The sequence below is a fragment of the Muntiacus reevesi genome, chromosome 2 (genome assembly GCF_963930625.1).
Source record: "Muntiacus reevesi chromosome 2, mMunRee1.1, whole genome shotgun sequence".
In the NCBI taxonomy this organism is placed as follows: Eukaryota; Metazoa; Chordata; class Mammalia; order Artiodactyla; family Cervidae; genus Muntiacus; species Muntiacus reevesi.
Genome location: NC_089250.1, coordinates 252,238,857 through 252,259,776, shown reverse-complemented (window position 1 = coordinate 252,259,776; position 20,920 = coordinate 252,238,857). Strand labels below are relative to the sequence as shown.

General features: G+C 40.1%; 2 protein-coding genes across 2 annotated transcripts in view; both read right to left on the bottom strand.

The window, feature by feature from the left end:
* The window catches only part of LOC136157473 (hydrocephalus-inducing protein homolog), a 177,825-nt gene extending 163,758 nt beyond the window's left edge, over window positions 1–14,067 (bottom strand). The window contains exons 1-3 of the mRNA XM_065919347.1: window positions 14,037–14,067; window positions 5,815–5,996; window positions 4,283–4,435 (exon numbers count right to left, since the gene is read on the bottom strand). Coding sequence (XP_065775419.1) covers window positions 4,283–4,435; window positions 5,815–5,996; window positions 14,037–14,067 — 366 coding nt within the window. The remainder of the gene's footprint in view (window positions 1–4,282; window positions 4,436–5,814; window positions 5,997–14,036) is intronic.
* A 173-nt stretch (window positions 14,068–14,240) lies between these two features.
* Window positions 14,241–20,920, bottom strand: part of LOC136157472 (hydrocephalus-inducing protein homolog) — a 162,061-nt gene continuing 155,381 nt past the window's right edge. Inside the window, exons 14-17 of the mRNA XM_065919346.1 lie at window positions 19,370–19,605; window positions 16,808–16,908; window positions 14,343–14,478; window positions 14,241–14,300 (exon numbers count right to left, since the gene is read on the bottom strand). Of these exons, the coding sequence (XP_065775418.1) occupies window positions 14,241–14,300; window positions 14,343–14,478; window positions 16,808–16,908; window positions 19,370–19,605 (533 nt within the window). The remainder of the gene's footprint in view (window positions 14,301–14,342; window positions 14,479–16,807; window positions 16,909–19,369; window positions 19,606–20,920) is intronic.

Sequence of the window (20,920 nt, the reverse complement as noted above, 5' to 3'; positions counted from 1 at the left end):
GCATTTTTGTGAAAAACAGAAGTCTCTTGCACCCACCTTCCCACTTTATCAATCCCACTGTTGCTCATTAATGAGGGCAACCACTGTCAATTTTTAGCATTTTCTTTTGCTGTTCATCTTCATATCTACAATCTACTGCTACTTCTTACCTCGGCAGTTTGAGTCTTATCCATTTGCTTCTGTGGAAGGCAATGATAGCTTTTTCCCCTTTCCCTCTCTCTCTGAGTTTGTCTGTTTTACCAGCTCTTCTACATTTTCATTTTGGGTAGTTCCTTCTGAACTTTCACTTCCACAGTTCTCTATTCATCTGTATGTAATGCACAGTTAAACTCATCTACTGAGTTCCTAATTTCAATTTCATTTTTCAGGTTTTCAATTCCCATTTGTTCTCTTTTACACTTTCTAGATCTCTACCAAAATTCTAAATTGTGCCTTTTATTTCCTTGACTATATTAAGCATATTGTAGTTCTATGTTAATTTGTATCCTATGCTTGGTAATTTTAAAATTAACTGTTTGACATTGTATATGAAAACTGTAAAGATATTTTGAGGCTTAGAATCATGTTGTCTTCTTCTGGTAAGAACATATATTTGCTTCTAGGAAAGATGTGTCGGGAACTAGGAATCCTGGATCTCCTTCATCCAGGCAGAGATTATGAGGTCTGCATTACATCACTTTTGTTTCCAGAATATAGCTTTTCCTAGTCGGAACCAAAAGTCTGAGAGTTTTACCAAGTTCATTCTTCTTCAGTTTTTATCTCTCTAGCCTGTCTTGATTCCAGTGTTTATCTTCTTAGATCAACAAGTTTTCTGAAAGCTCCTTTTAGTTTTCAACCTCTTCTGGTACTATATAGAAAAAGCAGTCATAATGCTGGGTTTAAATTTCTCAACTTCCTTTTCCTTCTAGGTTGTTGTCACTGGCATTGTTGTTCCATCATTCCCTTAAACTTGTGATTTTTCATATTGTGCCCAGATTTTCTCCCTGTTCTTAAAGGGAAGGAGTTTAGAATGACAGACTGATTGAAAGGGCTTGGTCACTGAGGTGCTGAGAGTTCTATTGGTCAAGCAACTGTCCTACTTCTTCATTTCCCCCTTTGCAGGGAGTGGAGGGTAGGGGGAAGTCTGTGAGAATTTTAAGACCAGCAGAGTTTGACTATATGAGGGAAGCAGGTTTCTATAACTTACATAGCTCTTACGATTACACAGCTCTTAAGATTACCAATAATCCTTTAAGGCTACAAGGAGGTATCTTTCAATAGGGACAATAATGTTCTTTCTGAAAATCACTGCCTTCTCAAGACTCAGTCAAAGATGTTCAATCAAACACAAGGCATGAAGATAGTTAAATAAAAGGAACTAGGACTGCTCTAAGCATATAGACATGATTTACATGGTGCCAGGAAGCATCTGCACAAATACATGAATAAATAAGCTCCAAGAATCAGAAAGCTAATGAACCTAAACTTTCTAAAGTAATTTATTTGCTAATAAATCTCTTTTCTTTGGTGTAGAAGAATACATATGGATTCATCAATAAAAATGTTTTATATTTTATAAGCTGGCTTCACTGTCAAAAATTACAGAAGCCAGTGAAGAGCAAGAAAAAAGGCAGTAATAGTGCTCCCATCTGATAAAGCACTGTACTATGTGGATCAGTAAAATTTGAAATCTTAAGGCCTCTCTGAGTGTGCCTTATTTCTTTTTCTTTCTTACCTAAGAAATATAAAAAATCTTAAGATACAGTGTCGTAAAAATAAAAAGTCTTTCCATAAGCCATTTCACTAGATCTTTTTGTCTGTCAACATTAATAATCAAAATCACCATTTATTGAATGCTAATGTTTATTTTTCATCAGGCTCTTTCTACGTAGATTATCATGTTTAATCTTCTAGATGCCATTATTAGTTCCACTGAAAGAGGAGGAACCAAAGCCTCAGAAAGATTAAATAATGTGCCCAGAATTAGCACACGCAGAGTTAGGGCTTGATTCCAGATGTGTCTGACTAGAACCCATACTGTTGATAGTGCAGAACATACTGCAACTCTCAGACACTCAACCACTGTTTGCTGAGTGACTACCACATGTAAGACAGCTGGGCAAGATGTATGACCACGCTCACCCTCAGATAAATGCTGCCCTTCTCTCCCAGACTCTTTTCCATTTAATATCCTAACATCCCAGTGGAGGATTTTTTCCTTCCAAAGCATGAAACAATGCTGCATACAATTTCATCACAACCAACATGTAAAAAAATATCCCAAATGCCATTCTACAGAGAGCTCTACCATGCTACAGATGCCTCTCCAGTCTCTTTCCTTTCACTTGTGACAGAGAAGATAAAATGGCACCGAGGAAGAATATGACTTGCTCCCTGATCAACTTCATCTGATCTTTATGTATGTCAGGGTTTCATACCATTAATTCATATGATCTTTATGTACGTGTGTCAGGATTTCATACTATTAATAAACCTTTACACCATGCTCCTTAACGCATCTGTCTTTTCTCATTACATAAAAGTGTGTTTCATTTTGTACTAGCTTATTATTGAGGATGACTGTCTACTGTCAGTGCACAAACAGGCAGAATAAATTCTTTATAATGATAATGACAGGTATCCCTTAAGAGTAACACGAGTTGGTGTCTTAGTAGACACCAATGTAGACTGCTATAACAGAATACTATACTGGGTGGTTTACAAACAACAGAAATTTATTTCTCACAGTTCTGGTTGGTAGTCTGAGATTAGAGTGTCAATATAGTCAGGTTCTGGTGTGAGGTCTCTTTCAGGTTGTAGACAGCCATTTTTTTCTTTGTATCCTTAAGTGATGGAGAGGGTGAGAGAGTTCTCCAGGGTCTCTTTTATGAGGGCACTAATCTCATTCATGATGATTCTATCCTCATGACCTATTTACCTTCCAAAAACTTCACCTCCTAATACCATCACATTGAGGGTTAGGATTTCAATACATGAATTGGTGATGGCGGGGGTGGGGGGGTGGCACAGAGCACAAACATTTAGTCCACTGCAGTTCTGCTGATGGTGATGCTGGTGAAGGGGAAGAAGTTATAGATTTGTCTGGAGGAGGGAAAGTAGAACTTGAAATAAAAAAGCCACATTTGATCCATATGAAGGAAATTTTGCCTTAATCTCCCTCTGTGGTGACAAGTATTAAGTGTATGACTGAATAATAACTAATGAGCAAAAACAATTTGCTAAAGCCAATTAAGAGCTGGAATAGGCAGAATGAAGATGGAAAGGCTTATAAAGCATGCAGGAAATCAATATATTTTTCTTTTATTTTCTGGCTAGCTCTTTTGTGACAAGGAAATCAAGCCTCCTTTCATTCTGGTTTGAGCTTATACTTGAACTAATCATATTTAATCAGCAGAGCTATCACTCTAAATTCAGGGAAGGTGCTGACCCATCATGTAATCAATAGCTTTCCTTCTCCTAGAGTGGTTTATAATCAGTATGACCTGCTGGAATCTGTCTTATGAGTTTCACATTTAGCTATGCCAAAATAAAAAAAGTCTCAAGTGAGGGTCAGCATGAGGGGCTTTATAGCTGTCTGCCAAGTACAAACCTTTGCTTCTGGAAGTCTCTTGATATCACTGCCATTGGTATCCTCTTGTGACTGAAAGAGTCACTTGGTAAGGCTTAGGAAGAGCGTGATCCATTTTGGAATGGCTATGACTTTTACATGGTAAGAGAGAAGATGCCCATCTTGATAAATTAGGATGTTATTCTCTTATTATCTTATTCCTATGAGTTTATTCTATAGATTTTGTTCACAATTAAGGCTAAGACATAAGAACTCTGCCCTCTCATAAAGATACATTTTATTGTCCTTTTTTCAGTGCTCACTGGTAATATGTAAAACATTATAAAAAATAGCTAAGAGGCTTGACTATAAATCAATGAGTTTAAGTGTTAAAACATGTCTTTTACTTTAATACACAGAAAAAAGATAATACTTTGAAAAAATGAAAAGCCATAGTTGTCTCCACGTCTTAGCAATTGTAAACAATGCTGCTATAAACATAGGAGTGTGTCTTTTTTATTTAGTGTGGTTTTTTTTTTTTTTGGAGACATACCCAGGAGTGGGTTATAATAAAGAGGAACTAGGGATGAGACTAACACAGTTTATGCAGTTGAACTATGTAAATCTCTGCTTCTGTAGATCATTTTCAAAGACATGTTGCTGAAATAAGGCCACTGCCTCTAAGATACAGGCAAAGCTGTGTTTTCATCATGTGACAGCTCACAATCTACTCACCATGTATGCCTTGAACAATGCGGGGATGAAGGACTGGTTAGACAAGTTGAGAACCCTGAGCGAGTCCTTCAGGACGTAGATATTGCCAAAATCAACTTGACTGGGATGTACATAGATAACTGGGCCTTCTCCGATGCTCTTTAAGTGACATACCTGCAGTCCATGCAAGAGAAAGAATACAGGAATGGCTGAAATGGTGGGCCTTTAAAATCAAATTGAAACAGAAGCTTCTAAGCATCCCTTTAAAAAAGCAGGGACATAAAAGGTTGCTATTAGAACTGACAGTCCTTTTCCCTGATATTCTGTAGTGAAAGGTCACAAGGATGGTCCCACTGATCAGACCCATGAATCTAGCATGGAATTCCTCCCTTAAAATAAAGCTTTGCTTCCCTGGGTCAGCCCAGAGCCACGCACCGGTGGGAAACCAGAATAACAGTTCGGTACGCGCCACCAGAACCCCAGTCTCAGGAACACTTAGGGGTTAAAGACCAGCACTTCAGGGCTGACAGTGGCTGGACGGAGTCCCAGCCCTTTTGCTATCCCAGCAATACAACGGGCGCCCGCCATGCAAAGCTGTGCAGGTTGGGGACTGAAATTCGCCTTGCTCTCTCTTCCCTTCCCCTACGCTCTCAGCCAGGCACTCTGTCTGCCCAAGGAAAGGGGTCTTTTTCTTTCATAAAATGTTTCCTGCTCAGCAAAGTTACATCTGCTACATCTGTGCAGGGCAGGCGTGTAGGCTAGCAGGTTACCTGGACTGTGGCACCTTTCAGCTGGCCTGCCTTATGATGCTGCTTTGTAAGTCAGATGGCTTATCTATGTGATCTTATATGGAAGAGATAAAAGCAAAACCCTAGTTTATTATACTCTCTGAGCAATCAGAATCACTTAAAACAAACGTATGTTGACACCACTCAGCTTCTAAGTAAATCCAATGTCTAGGAATTCATAGCCTACTGGGACAACTTCCTTCAAGGTTTGTCCTTTGATCCAGCTCAAGCAGCAAAAAGCTTTCCATGTCTCCCTTTTCTCAGACTTGGAGTAAGTAAGGTTAATCAGTGATACAAGTCCAAGAATATAATAGGATATGCTGCAGCATATAGTTGTGTATACATATCCAATAATCTACAAGAAAAGATCTGGTGAGCAGTGAAGGACATCAATCTCAGAGACATGTAGCAAGCTAGGGATACCCAGCTTTGTAGCAGGAACAATTGAAAAGGGGGTTAATCATCGAGGTGTGCTGGTCCTCTGTCCTCAGAGATTCTGGTTTCATGGGTCTGGAGAGGGGTCAGGTGTGTCTGAATGTGTGAGAAAAATCAATTGCTATAAAGCACCATTTTCAGATGTATCCACAAACAGATTCCCGAAGTAACAGCCCTGGTATTTTACCACCGCAGAGAGAAAATGAAAGACTCTAGAAGACCAACAACCAGAGGATATGCAAATATGGTGAGTAGCTTACAAGCAAAGGTTAGAATGTCCCCACAAGAAGTACGGCACTTAGAACTGCAACTCTGAAAACAGGCACTCACCATCGGGGGATCCTGGCTCCCAAAGGTTGAGATGTAAACTGTGGACCTGTATTCCCCAGGGACTTGGGTCTCCAGGGTCAGAGGTATGTGAACTGTGCTGTGCGGAGCGATGATCCCACAGGGCGTGGGACTAGAGAGCAGCACAGTGGGCACATCCTGATACACCTGGTGGGGGAGAGAAGCTAGAAGGATAAGCAAGCCCCAGGTTCAGTATGAAACCAGTAGCACGTTACATTATTTTGAAACAAGCATTGTCCTGAATCCACGGAGGGTCTTATAATGTACCATTGTTAAAGCAAGTGAATGGGGATGACCACCTCAATTTAACCAAAAGGAACTCTGGCTAAGAGAGGTGTACAAGCCCCAAATCCAAAGTGTGTGACCCAGAAAAGTGCAGAATCATCCACAATGTGAATTAGCTCAGGAACAATGGCTTCCCATGGCCAAATTCCTTGAACAGGCCTTTTGCACCTTCATGCTTTAATCCCCGTCCACTTCAGCCCTGTACGCTCGATCAGTAGAGATCACTGGCATCTCCTGAACACATGATACTGCTTTCACCTCCAACCCTTTGCACTTGCAGTTATTCTTTCTGCAATGCCTGAACCTTCTGACCTGCCCCCTACTCATCCTGAAACCCCCAGGGGTGTCTAGGCCCTAAAGTCCAGGCACTTCCTTTGTTCTCAGGGAACATCCCTCAGTCCCTTTCCTCAGCATGTGCTATCAACATGTCCATCTTCTCCAAGGGCTATAAAAGTCTTAGGGCATGACCTGGGCCTCTCTCCTCAATACCTGCCCACTTTCTGGCCCAAAACACATGCTCAGTATATGTTCTTTAAATGGAAAAAACAGGTAGGTGAATGAATGAATGTTGTCCACTGTTTACTAGTGTGTGTTCCTAAGAACTCTGTTCTGCAGCACATTACTAAGTTTTTATGTAACACAAATAAAACTTTAAAAATCCCATGGTCGGGAGCCCACACCCAAGCCACCGCCTGAGGCACTCAGTCATCCACCTGGACACCGGAGCAGGCTGCCAGGCCACCACCACAGTTGTTCAGGTTTGAAAGAAGCCACAACATACAACTCTAAGCCACAGACATACAAGAGGGACATTTCCTTAAACAACAGTCACCCCTGAACAAGATCAAGTCTGCACCTTTGGAGTGGGAGCACTGACTCCAAGACCCAAGACTACCAGAGAACTAACCCTAGGGGGTGTCAAATAGTGAGAACTCAAAGGAAAACACCTGATTACAAGACCTGGCATCACTAAACCACCAGTAGCACCCTGGGCAGGACGCCTCATCCAAACAAAAATACAAACTCAATCATCAGCAGACAGGATTACCACCTCACTCAGCCTTGCCCATCAGAGGAAAAACAAACAAAAACTCAGCACAAATCTCACCCTATAAGAAGTTTACACACACCACTGGACCAACCTTAGGAGGGCAGAACCAAAAGGAAGGAAGAATTCAACCTTGAAGCCTGGAAAAAGGAGACCTCAAACACAGTAAGTTAAAAAAACTAATGAAAAGGCAGAGAAATACTACACAAATGAAGGAACAAACTAGAAACACAGAAGTCCAAATAAATGAAGAGGAAATAGGCAAACTACCTGAAAAAGAATTCAGAATAATGATAGTAAAGATGATCAAAAACTTTGAAAACAAAATGGAGAAAGTGCAAGAATCAATTAACAAAGACCTAGAAGAATTAAAGAATAAACAAGCAGAGACAAACAACACAATTACTGAAATTAAAATAACTCTAGAAGGAATCAATAGCAGAATATCTGAAGCAGAAGAATGAATCAGTGAGCTGGAAGATAAAATGGTGGAAATAACTTCTGAAGAGCAGAATAAAGTAAACAGAATGAGAAGAACTGAGGACAGTCTGAGAGACCTCTGGGACAACATCAAATGCACCAACATTTGAATTATAGGGGTCCCAGAAGAAGAAGAGAAAAAGAAAGGATATGAGAAAATTTTTGAAGAGATTATAGTTGAAAATTTCCCCAACATGGAAAAGGAAATAGTCAATCAAGTCCAACAGGCACAGAGTCCCATACAGGATAAACCCAAGGAGAAACACACCAAGTCAAAGTCACATACTAATCAAACTAACAAAGACTAAACACAAAGAAAGAATATTAAAAGCAGCAAGGGAGAAGAAACAAGTAACATATAAGGGAAACCCCATACGTTTAACAGTTGATCTTTCAGCAGAAACTCTGCAGACCAGAGGGGAATGGCAGGATATATTTAAAGAACTCAAAGGGAAAAATCTACAACCAGATTGCTATACCCAACAAGGATCTCATTCAAAACTGAGGGAGAAATAAAAAGCTTTTCAGACAAGCAAAAGTTAAGAGAATTCAGTACCACCAAACCAGCTTTACAACAAATGTTAAAGGGACTTAAATAGTCAAGAAATACAAAAGAAAAAGATCTACAAAATCAACCCCAAACATTTAAGAAAATGGCAATAGGAATATATATATCAATAATTACTTTAAACGTAAATGGACTAAGTGCTCCAACCAAAAGACACAGACTGGCTGAATGGATACAAAAACAAGACCCATATATATATACTGTCTACAAAAAACCCACTTCAGACCTAAAGACACACATAGACTGAAAGTGAGAGAATGGAAAAACATATTCCATGCAAATAGGAAGTGAAATCTGGAGTAGCAATCCTCATATCAGACAAAATAGATCTTAAAATAAAGAAGATGACAAGAGATAAGGAGGGACACTAAATAATGATCAAGCGATCAATCCAAGAGGAAGACATATAACAATTGTAAATATCTATGCACTGAAGACAGGAGCATCTCAGAACATAAGAACAAACACTAATAGACATAAAAGAAGAAATTGACAGTAACACAATAATAGCAGGAGACTTTAACACCCCACTCACACCAATGAACAGATCATCAAAACAGAAAATTAATAAAGAAACAGAAGGCTTAAATTATACATTAGATGAGATGGATCTCATTGATATCTTCAGGACATTTCATTCAAATGGAGAAGAATACACCTTCTTCTCAAGTGCACATGGAACATTCTCCAGGATAGACTGCATCTTGGGTCACAAATCAAACCTCAGTAAATTTAAGAAAATTGAAATGGTATCAAACATCTTCTCCAACCACAACACTATGAGACCAGATATCAATTACAAGAAATAAACTATAAGAAGCATAAACACATGGATATTAAACATGTTTCTAAATAACCAACAGGTTACTGAAGAAATCAAAAGGGAAATCAAAAAATTTCTCGAAACAAATGACAATGAAAACACAACTCAAAACCTATGTGATGTAGCAAAAGCAGTTCTAAGAGGGAAGTTTCTAGCCATACAATCCTACCTCAAGACACAAGAAAAACATCGAATAGACAGCCTAACTTTACACCTAAAACAACTGGAAAAATGAAGAAAAAAGACCCAAAATTAGTAGAAGGAAAGAAATTATAAAGATCTGAGCAGAAAGAAATGAAAGAAACCATAGTAAAGATTAATAAAACTAAAAGATGGTTCTTTGAGAAGATAAACAAAATTTACAAGCCTTCAGCCAGACTCATCAAGAAAAAAGAGAGAAGAATCAGATTAACAAAACTAGAAATGAAAAAGGAGAGGTTACAACAGACAATGCAGAAATACAAAGGATTGTCAGAGACTATTATGAATAACTGCTGCTGCTGCTAAGCTGCTAAGTCACTTCAGTCATGTCCAACTCTGTGCAACCCCAGAGACGGCAGCCCACCAGACTCCCCTGTCCCTGGGATTCTCCAGGCAAGAACACAGGAGTGGGTTGCCATTTCCTTCTCCAATGCATGAAAGTGAAAAGTGAAAGTGAAGTCGATCAGTCAGGTCCGACTCTTAGAAACCCCATGGACTGTAGCCTACCAGGCTCCTCCATCCATGGGATTTTCTATACTTATGAACAACTATATGGCAATAAAATGGATAACCTGGAAGAAATGCAAAGATTCTTAGAAAAGTTCAATTTTCCAAGACTGAACCAGAAAGAAATAGAAATTATGAACAACCCAATTACAAGCACTGAAATTGAAGCTGTGATCAAAAATCTCCCCCCAAACAAAGGCCCAGGACCAGATGGCTTCACAGGAGAATTCTATCAAACATAAAGAGAAGAGCAAATGCCTATCCTTCTAAAACGTTTTCAAAAAATTACAGAGGAAGGAACACTTCTAAACTCATTCTACAAGACCACCATCACCCTGATACCAAAACCAGACAAGGACAACACAAAGAAAGAAAACTACAGGCCAATATCACTGATGAACATAGATGCAAAAATCCTCAATAAAATTTTAGCAAAGAGAATTCAGCACACATCAAAAAGCTCATACACCATGATCAAGTTGGATTTATTCCAGGAACACAAGGAGTCTTCAATATACCCAAATCAATCAATGTGATACACTATATTAACAAATTGAAAGAAAAAAAAGCAAATTATAATCTCAATAGATGCAGAAAAAGCCTTTGACAAAATTCAGCACCATTTATGATTAAAACTCTTCAAAAAATGGGCATAGAAGGAACCTACCTCAACATAGTAAAGGCCATATATATAAGCCTACCGCAAACATTATTCTAGTGAGAAACTGAAAGCATTCCCCCTAAGATCAGGAACAAGACAAGGGTGTCCACTCTCACCACTATTATTCAACATAGTTCTTGAAGTCCTAGCTACAGCAGTCAGAGAAGAAAAAGAAATAAAAGGAATTCAGATCAGAAAAGAAGAAGTAAAGCTCTCACTGTTTGCAGATGACATGATACTATACATAGAAAACCCTAAAGATAGTATCAGAAAATTAATAGAGCTAATTAGTGAATTTAGCAGTTACGGGATACAAAATCAATACACAGAAATTACTTGCATTTATATATACTAACAATGAAATATCAGAAAGAGAAATTAAGGAATCTATCCCATTCACCATTGCAATGAAAAGAATTAAATATCTAGAAATAAACTTACCTAAGGAGACAAAAGAACTGTACACAGAAAATTATAAGACACTAATGAAAGGAATCAAAGATGACATAAACAGATCTTCCTAGGTAGGAAGAATCAAAATTGTGAAAATGACTATACTACCAAATTCAATCTACAGATTCAGTGTGATCTCTATCAAATTACCAGTGGCATTTTTCACAGAATTAGAACAAAAAAATCCACAATTCATGTGGGAACACAAAAGACCCCAAATAGCCACAGCAGTCTTGAGAAAGAAGAATGGAGCTGGAGGAATCAAGCTTCCTGACCTCATATTATACTACAAAGCTACAGTCATCAAGACAGCACAGTGCCAGCACAAAAACAGAAATTTAGACCAATGGAACAAGGTAGAAAGCCCAGAAATAAACCCATGCACCTAATGGGTACCTTATTTTTGACAAAGGAGGCAAGAATATACAATGGAGCAAAGATAGACTCTTCAATAAATGGTGCTGGGAAAACTGGACAGCGACATGTAAAAGAATGAAAGTAGAACACTTCCTAATGCCACACACAAAGATAAACTCCAAATGGATTAAAGACCTAAATATAAGACCAGAAACTATTAAACTCTTAGAGGAATACTAATAGGCAGAACACTTGATAACATAAATCAAAGCAAGATCCTCTATGACCCACCTCCTAGAGTAATGGAAATAAAAGCAAAAGTAAACAAGTGGAACCTGATTAAACTTAAAAGCTTTTTAACAGCAAAGGAAACTATAAGCAAGGTGAAAAGACAGCCCTCAGAATGGGAGAAAATAACAGCAAATGAAACAACTGACAAAAGATTAATTTCCAAAATATACAAGCAGTTCATACAACTCAATGCCAGAAGAATAAACAACCCAATCAAAAAGTGGGAAAAAGACCTAAAAAGACATTTCTCCAAAGAAGACATAACCTGTATGGCTAACAAACACATGAAAGATGCTCAATATAACTCATTATTAGAGAAATGCAAATCAAAACCATAATGAAATATCACCTCACACCAGTCAGAATGGCCATCATGAAAAAGTCTACAAACAATAAATATTGGAGAGGATGTGGAGAAAAGGGAGCGCTCTGGCACTGTTGGTGGGAATGTAAATTGATACAGCAACTACGGAAGATGGTATGGAGATTCCTTAAAAAACTAGGAATAAAACCACCTTATGACCCAGCAATCCCACTCCTAGGCATATACCCTGAGGAAACCAAAATTGGAAAAGACACATGTATCCCACTGTTCACTGCAGCACTATTTACAATAGCTAGAACATGAAAGCAACCTAGATGTCCATGGACAGATGAATGGATAAAGAAGTTGTGGTATATATACACAATGGAATATTATCCAGCCACAAAAAGGAACACATTTGAGTCAGTTCTGATGAGATGGATGAACCTAGAACCTACTATACAGAATGAAGTGAGTCAGAGAGAGAATGATAAATACCATATTCTAATGCACATATACAGAATCTAGAAAAATGGTTCTGAATAATTTATTTACAGGGCAGCAATGGAGAAACGGACATAGAGAACAGACTTATGGACTTGGGGAGAGGGGAGGAGAGGGTGAGATGTATGGAAACAGTAACATGGAAACTTACATTACCATGTGTAAAATAAATAGCCAACGGGAATTTGCTGTCTGGCTCAGAAAACTCAAACAGGGGCTCTGTATGACCCTAAAGGGGTGGGATGGGGAGGGAGATGGGAGGGAGGTTCAAAAGGGAGGGGATATATGTATACCTATGGCTGATTCATGTTGAAGTTTAACAGGAAATAACAAAATTCTATAAAGCAATTATCCTTCAATAAAAAAATTTTTTATAAATCCCATAGTCAAATAAGTTTGAATAATTTGAGGAAACACTTTTCAGAGCCCCCACTTCTGGAAGGAAGGACAGACGGTGCCAGTTTCACTTGCCTGGAGTGCCCCATGGTTTTTCTGTACCTGGTCTGGTCTAACTTTACCTAATCATAACTCAACATCCCTCTGTGGCAATGATCTGCCTAGCCTTCCTGGACCCTGAGGCCAAAGGAAAATCAGTCTGATTACATCTTTACCAAATGTTTTGATACCTTATTTATCATGGATTTTTTGTGATACTTTTGATTTCTTCAAGTGTGGCATGAAAACACCGTCTATCTTGATTACTGTTTTGGTCCCCCTGAAGCTACTGCCTCACCCTTTCCCAGCCCAGCTGTGCAGTAACAGCTTCCCCATCACTCGATGTGACGCAGGCTCTGTTTTGAGTTCTTGAGGTGACCAAGCGCTGTGAGTGGCCAGCCTGTTCTGCTGTTGAACATCTGAAAACTAGAAAAGTTGTCTCCTGTCACCCCCATTCATTCTTAGCTTCTGGTTTTGTCTCAGAGAAGCCCACAGAATAATTTGAATTTCCTTTTTAATACAGTAGTCCTTTGACTAGAGATAGCTATTTCATTCCAGTTAATCGTCTGTTCCAGGTTAGACGCTGTGCCTGCTCCTCAGATGACTTGGGTTTCCAAATGATGTAGGCTGACACTCTGGTTACTCTGAACATGATTCCATATTTTTCAAGTTTCCATTAAAAAAACATCCTGTCAAGAGCTGAAGACAACACTCCAGCACTGCTCTGACAGGGGGCTCTCTCCTTCCTCTAGCTATGGAATACCGTGTTTCTCTGATGCAGCCTAAACCTGCCTTGGTTCTGCGGCCCCAACACTGGTCTTTTGGAAGTCCAGGGCACTATCCATTGCACCATGGAGTCACCTTGCTGGTTTTTTATTTTGCACTTGTAGCCAAATAAAACCATTTGATTTTCTGCATGAATTTTTATTAGAGTAGTACTTATAGAATTGAGTTTTAAACCCAAATACTTTCTTGGTAAACTGTACCTCATTAGTCACTTTCCATTTACTGTAGTCTACAGATATTTTTGAATCATTTTTCCAAGTGTGTTTAAGTACTTAGTCTCCCACCTAGATAGGTATAATGGCATGTGGATAGATCCATTTCATAAAACATTAAGGAACAGTTCCTCCTTTCTCCTTCATATATTATCTCTAACTTTCCGGTGCAAAAAGTTCATTTATAAATACTGTATTAGCATATCTTAGTGATTCAGTTCAAGTCACAGCCATAGACATAAATGAAAACTCCCAGCTCGGCCTTATTTCCCATGCATGGTGAATTCACAGGCAATAATTTGCAAGTGCAACTTCTGCATGTTGGCCTAATTGACCCTTTCCCCTCTTTATCAAAGGCAATTTCCCTCAAAAAAAAAAAAAAGAACAACTGTTTCCACCTGCAGCTGCTCACTCAAACAGGGGGCAATCCAGCTGTGGCTTTATAACCTCACCCCCAGGTTATCCCACAGTTAAAAATCAGAATTTACATAGATCATGCGGTCAGGAATATGGCTCTTTCAAAGGACTTCTCTTTCTCGCTGAAGGAATCCAACTGAAATAAAAAGCAACACTGAAAATGGATAGAGCAACTCGCCTGAGGCAGGACCCGATAGCACCCTGGGAGGTCATCATCATTGACAAGCTGGATCGTTTTCTTATACGGATATTTCAGGAAGCAACGCCCGAAGTCCACCTCTGTATTAACCACGTGGAGGGTAGGTACAATACACCTGCTCGAGGGAAGGAGCCCATTAAAGAACTCAAAAGGATGAAGGCAGAGCTTGTTTACACATGGAGGACGCAGTCCCAAGTTAAACACATCTGTCACTGTCACACACTAGTTTTCCTCTAATAACCACATTAATCATTTTCACATCTTCTCTCCTGTCATCCCTCTCTCTAAGCCCCTAGTAACCACTTTTTAATCAAAAAAGGGCTATTAGCAGGATGCCGTAAACACTGTCTTCTGTGGGTAATGACTAACATTTCCATTGTTTTTCATATTTGACTTTTCTCTGGCAAAGGGCCCCCAAAGCACAAGTTCCTTAGGATAGTGGATCTGTTTACATGACAAACAGGGCCCAAGCCACTAGCATGGGGTCCTGACTCGCTGCGACACTATGGACCAGTCAGAGTCCCCTGAGGCCCAGCAACAGCTCATACCATCTAAATAATGGTACTAATTCTAATTTCCATGAGGAACAGCTGCCTTGGATCAGTGGGCTCAGGCAGCTGCTCGACCCAGATCTGGCACTGTGACAGTGGTGCTCAGTGTGAAGGGGCTGTTGTGGGGGACAGGAGGGAGGGATGGAAGGCCTGAGTGTGCAGACTGGCCTATTATTAGGTGACCTGGGTTTGATTTCGTGTCTGTTAAGTCCCCAGGTCTGCCCTGCCCTGCTGCACTTTCACAACATGGTGCCATGGTGAGGAGTGCTGGCGTGTGAATCTGTCAGAGCCAGGTTCAAATACTGACCTCACCAAGCACAACCTTGAGCCAGCTGCTCTCCCTCCCAGAGCCCCATTTTTGCTCATAGGTAGAAAGAAGATAATCTGAGGCACTGACATTGGCATCAGCTCTTCCTGGGGAAACACAGAAGATGGTGTGAATGAAGGCATGGCGCAGGACCACCTGATGGCTCAGTACGAGGCGATGCGCCCGTGGCCTGCCCGACCAGTCACACTGCTGGCTCTCTGGGAGAATCACTTTGGGGAGCACGTTCTAAAAGTAGCTCCTCTGTTGAGAGTCTCTGAGCAGTCCTTACAGGCTGCTCCAAAAGTAGTGACACAAGAGTCTTGACCTCAAGTTCAGGTTTTAGCGGAAGATGAGGGTTCACTTTTAGTTAGAATGGGAGTTGTCAGTTGACCCAATGATTCTGGTAAAGCTTATCCTTTACTACCTGAAACACTGGGGCTGACAGGACTCATAGCATTTGACTTGGTCACAGAGTATACGTGCTAGAACACTCACAGCCTCCTCTGACCCATTCCCCACCTTTCTAAAATGCAGGATTTTTCACTTAGAGCTGCAGGGAAAAAGCATTGGAAAGTATCAGAATAAAAGAAAAATAGAAAAGAAATACAAGACTAGACAAAAGGTCAAACTTTGGGATAGAGAAGACCAAACAAATGGGTTTTTCCACTGTTCTTAAACAAATGATTAGTGAGGTCTCTGGAGGGAATATTAAGCAGATTGTGGCAAGAACTTGACCTTCAAGTTATTTTAGGGCTGCCCCCTGACTTCACTCAAACCCAAGACAGAGGAAATGGTGCTGGTTATGATGACCCCACCAACCAGCATACCTGTACCTTCTTTAAGGTGCATCTTCCTAAGATTCATGAAGGCCCTACATTCTAGGTACTAGAATACTGCCTGTTTCCTTCAGATGGCAGTTTCATCCACACTATCAGGTCCCAGATCTGGACACTTGTTTACTTTGGCAAGAGCACGGCCTGTGATTTTATTTAGGACCACGGTCAGCATCACCACACTTAGAAAGGCTGTAAACTTAGTGAAGGAGACACAGTCAACAAACGTCAGAGCCCGGATCTTACCCTGACTCCAGGACCCACTGCTGCCTCTATTGAGAAAGAGACAAGCTGTGATGGTTCTGAGGAGTTTATGATGTTAGTGAGGGCCTTGTTTTGGGGGGCCACTTGCAGCCTGCCTTTAAGTCCTACTGACAATGTCCAGGAGCAGGGCTATGAGCACCACTCTTTCTGCTGCACAGCTCTGGAGTACTATCTTTAAAGATAAAAATAAAAACCAGCAACTGCTCATCTCTTCCTGATAAAACCTTGTCAAGTATATACACAGAAAATCAGACCCATTAAAGAGCACTGTTATACTTAACACCTAACACACACATCCCTCCTCATACCTCCACCAAAGGTGCATTTTCTCATATAAAACTTTGTCACTCCAATATCAGATTCTTCTTCCTTTCTCAGGAAAGGCAGTAAACTGGTTGGTTGCTCCTGTGCTGCCTTCCTTCCCAAGAGCCAGCCCATTACTGGTGGCTTAGGGGAGACTGGGAAAGAGAAAGTAGGTGAACGTGATACCTTGCTGTGATTAGGAGTGCCAGGACTTCCTCCCCGATGCCCTCCACATCTACCACCAGGGCCAGCTCATATTTCTGCACAGTGTTGGAGCATAACGTCACCTAGAAAGAAAAATGTAAAAAGCTGCTCTTCTAAAAGGCCAGTTCTCCCCCTGCACAGGGGAGAAGGGGGCCAGGAGAGGACCACACGGATGAGTGTGGTTTCTAAGTACTTTATTAGAGGATGTATGGCATTTAACATTTTTAGTTAAACAGGTTCCATTTCAGGGTCAGGGCATGCTGAGTTGTTTCAAAGGCCAGGTTAGATTCTAACAAATGGCTTTTGGTATAATAGGTCTGCTGAATTCTGAGGGGGTAGTATCAAAGGAGCCACAGATCTGGCATGAGAGGAAACCAGGCCCTGAAGGACATCAACATCAAACAAACTTTAATTACTGCAATTTAAAGTGTTCCCTATGCCTCTGGGTTATATAAATTCTGAAAATTCAGTACACCAATAAAACACTACAGCTAGATTTCACTTATGGCAAAATAAATGAATATAACCAAGTCAGTGATAGAAATGGTGTGAGAAATAAACTAATCTTTTTTTTTAACCAAAATCTTGTCGTTCCTCACCACCTCCCGTATTCACTATTAGAGCAGAAAATACGAAACTCTGAAGAAAGGTTAATCCAAGGACAGTATGTGACCAATATATTTTACCCTATGTTTGTATTTATTGTTGTGAAACTTGACATTTAGTTTTTTGAAGCTTTGTCACAGTTTTTAATTGCTTTAAATGATTTGTATTGGAAGAGATACTTCTAAGTGTAGAAAACAGCTTCTGGCACAGGTTATGGCTCTTCTATCTATAAATTATGCATCAGGTACTAATTAAAATTTTTTTGGTTGGAAAGGGAATTGTTGGATGCAAATCTGAGTCCAGATAGACGTGGTTAAAGTGCAGATCAGGAGGGAAACCTGAGGCTTGGAGAAAACTTTCTAAAATACAAAGGAAAAATAAAGCAAAGAGGGAGTCGCTGATTTAGAAGGAAAACTTGGCAGCTCTGGAGAGAAGCAGCCACTACAGCTCCAGATTCCTGGAGTGGTTCTAACCCTGACTTATGTCTCTGAGCTCAGGTTAGAAGAAGTGATTCTGGTAGAACCTGCTAGATAGATGCTGTCTTCTAGAATCTTCCTGAACTACACGGGAGAAGATCCACAAAAGGGGGGAATGGTAGGTAATATGTAAGCTAAGCATTACTTTGTAAAAAATAAATTCATTCATTGCAGCTGCACCTCTCCTTGGGCAAGTCACAATTAGCAATTGCTCTGATCTGAATGCTAATGTCCCCACCTCCCAAATGTATACGCTGAAATTCTAACTCTCAACATGCTGATTATTAGGAGGTAGGGTCTCTGGGAGGTCATGAGGTCATGAGGGTGGAGTCCTCTTGAGTAGGATGAGGGCCCCTCTAAGAGGCCCCAGAGAGCTCCCTCGTTCCTTCACCAGGTGAGGATACAAGGAGACATCAGCAGGCTGAAATCTGAAAAATGGCCTTCACCGGAACCCTACCATGCTGGTATTCTGACCTCAGGCTTCCAGCCTCCAGATTGTAAGAATAAATTTCTGATGTTTATAAGCCACCCAGTCTCTGGTCTTTTGTAAGAGGAGCCCAAATGGGAAGTTACAACAATATGTGATATAAAACCTCACTGTATCCCTGAAGAAGACCTTAGAAAAGCTGAAACCTCCTAGAATAGATTTAGGATGCATAAATTCATGGTGAGATATTATGAAGCATTTAAAGCAAATTTGAGGGGTAAAACTCACAGCTGAATTAAATATTGAAAGGTAATGACTAAAGAGAAAATTATCACCTTAGTTGTGAAGTTATTCTTTTTTCTTTTGCAGAAAAGATAAAAATCATTTAAATTTAGCAGCCTTCAGTGTTGCTAGACCTAACTGCTTGGAGAAGCAAAAAATAAGTGATGGGAGACAGCAAAAACCTTTCTCAGCTGGCACTGGAACAATTCTGCTGTTGGCACTACGAGGCCATAAGCCAAGCATCACACTGTGGACCTTAAAGCACTGCTGGGAACATCACATCCACATTCACCAGGAAGCTCAGATTCAGGTTAAAAATTTGAATAAACTGGATATCATCTGGGGCATAAACCTGGATACTTACTAGTATAAATGATTTGAGTCTAATGGAGAACCTGATTGTCAATGAGCTCTTAAATATTTTTATATTAGCATTGATGAGTACACTATTAGGCACAGAGCAGCGATTTCAGCAGAAATTGCTAGAATCCACTGTTCTGATAAAGGCAATGCATGTAGACTGATGGAAACCTACTGAAGCAGTGTCAGATCTTTGGCCCAATATATTTGTATCTGGTTTCTTTTGCCACAGTAGTTTACTTCCTCGTAGAAATAGACCCACTTTTCCATGTGAATTAGAGGCACTCCCTCTCATTGACAATGGGCACATAAAGCAAACGCTAGATGTGGTCTCAGTACCTATTTGACAGTTCAGCTGTATGGCTACATATGCTGGAAGGCTGAGCAGTTTACCCTGATAGCAGCAAATCCTTGGGAGCGAATGGTGCCGCAGCTGGGGGTTATGGTGAATTCTTTTGGTCTTATTACAGGTAATTCATCCTTGCTCCAAAATGGTTTTTTGTTGTCTGAATACTGCTCACAACTTGAAATGCTTTGCTGGCCAACGCCATCCCCAGGGATACGCAGTTTGAAGGTCATGGGGACCAAGGAGGTATTATTGAGGGAACATATCAAGGTATGAGGAAACCCTGGAAAACAAAATAGAAGGTGAGAAATAGATGCCCTATGACAGCGTCCCTTTAACTTCAACCTCCCCTCTCAGTGCCAAACCTCTTAAATGAATTAGACACGCAATTCATCACTGCTATTTATTTCCAACTCTCCCCAGTACTGTTTTCAGTTGCACAACCAATAAATACATTTCACTCATTCATTCAGTGAGTACTTGTTATGCACTTACTATGTAACAATAGACATGAAACAAACCACTCTGTCATTATCCAGACCCCTCTCCAGAGGCGGTCTCTATAATCAGTTTGTTGAGTAACCTTCTAGAAGCACCATTTGCATTTGATTTTTACATAGAAATACAATTTTCCCCAAAGAATAGGAGTATATTTGCTCTTTTTATTTGCTGGTGTGTGAAAGGAGAAGCCCACGCAGCTTTGCTTGCTGTGTGACCAGAGCCTGCCAACACATTATATATTTCATCCCAGACTTGTCTGAGGCTCTTGCTCTTAGAGTAGATGACACAAAATCGAATAATAGCCTCTCCTGAGAGAGACTTTACGACCTGCTTTTGAGCTGGCCAAAGACTCGCTGGCCAAAGCTTTCACCTCCCTGAGACGAAACTGCTTTTTAATGTTATTTAATGTTATTTTTTAGCCCTCCTACATTCAGTTCAGGGAGATTTGTGTTCCTTTCCTAAGAGATGTGGCTCCTTTTTGCCTGGCAAGCAATAAACCAAACTCTGATTTTGGATTCCCTAGGTGGTCATTGTATCTGCTACCATTTTCAGAACAAGAATGATCTAAAACCATAAGAGAATAAATATGCATATTTCTACTGGATGTAAACACTTCTCTTTCTATGTTGAAACCTACTGGGATAAAATACAACTGGTCTCCTGGAGTAATTGCTGCAGCACTGCTGGGGATATTTTGAACTGATCTACTTCTCCCCGTCTGAGCCTCTGTCTACACATTAGGACTGTTGGAGGAAACACATCCACGTCTCCCTCATAATTTCGCACCTCCTTGGAAGAGACATTTTATGGAAGAATTGTGTGATTAAGGGCACTTGAAAGATTATTCTTGGAAATTCCAGAGATATTGCTAGAAAGTCATTTTCACAATCATATAATTGCTTCATCTGACTTCTCTGAAATTTTTCAAAATGTCTCTTAAAACTACAGATTCTTCCTTATTTTACCTTATCATTTATGGGATAAACACTCTTCAAATGTACGGTGTAATTTGGAATTGGATCCTATAAAGGTTCACATGTGTCTTTCCAAACCACTGCCCAGACTGCATTCCTGAATCTGTAAGTTTTTCTGAGAAT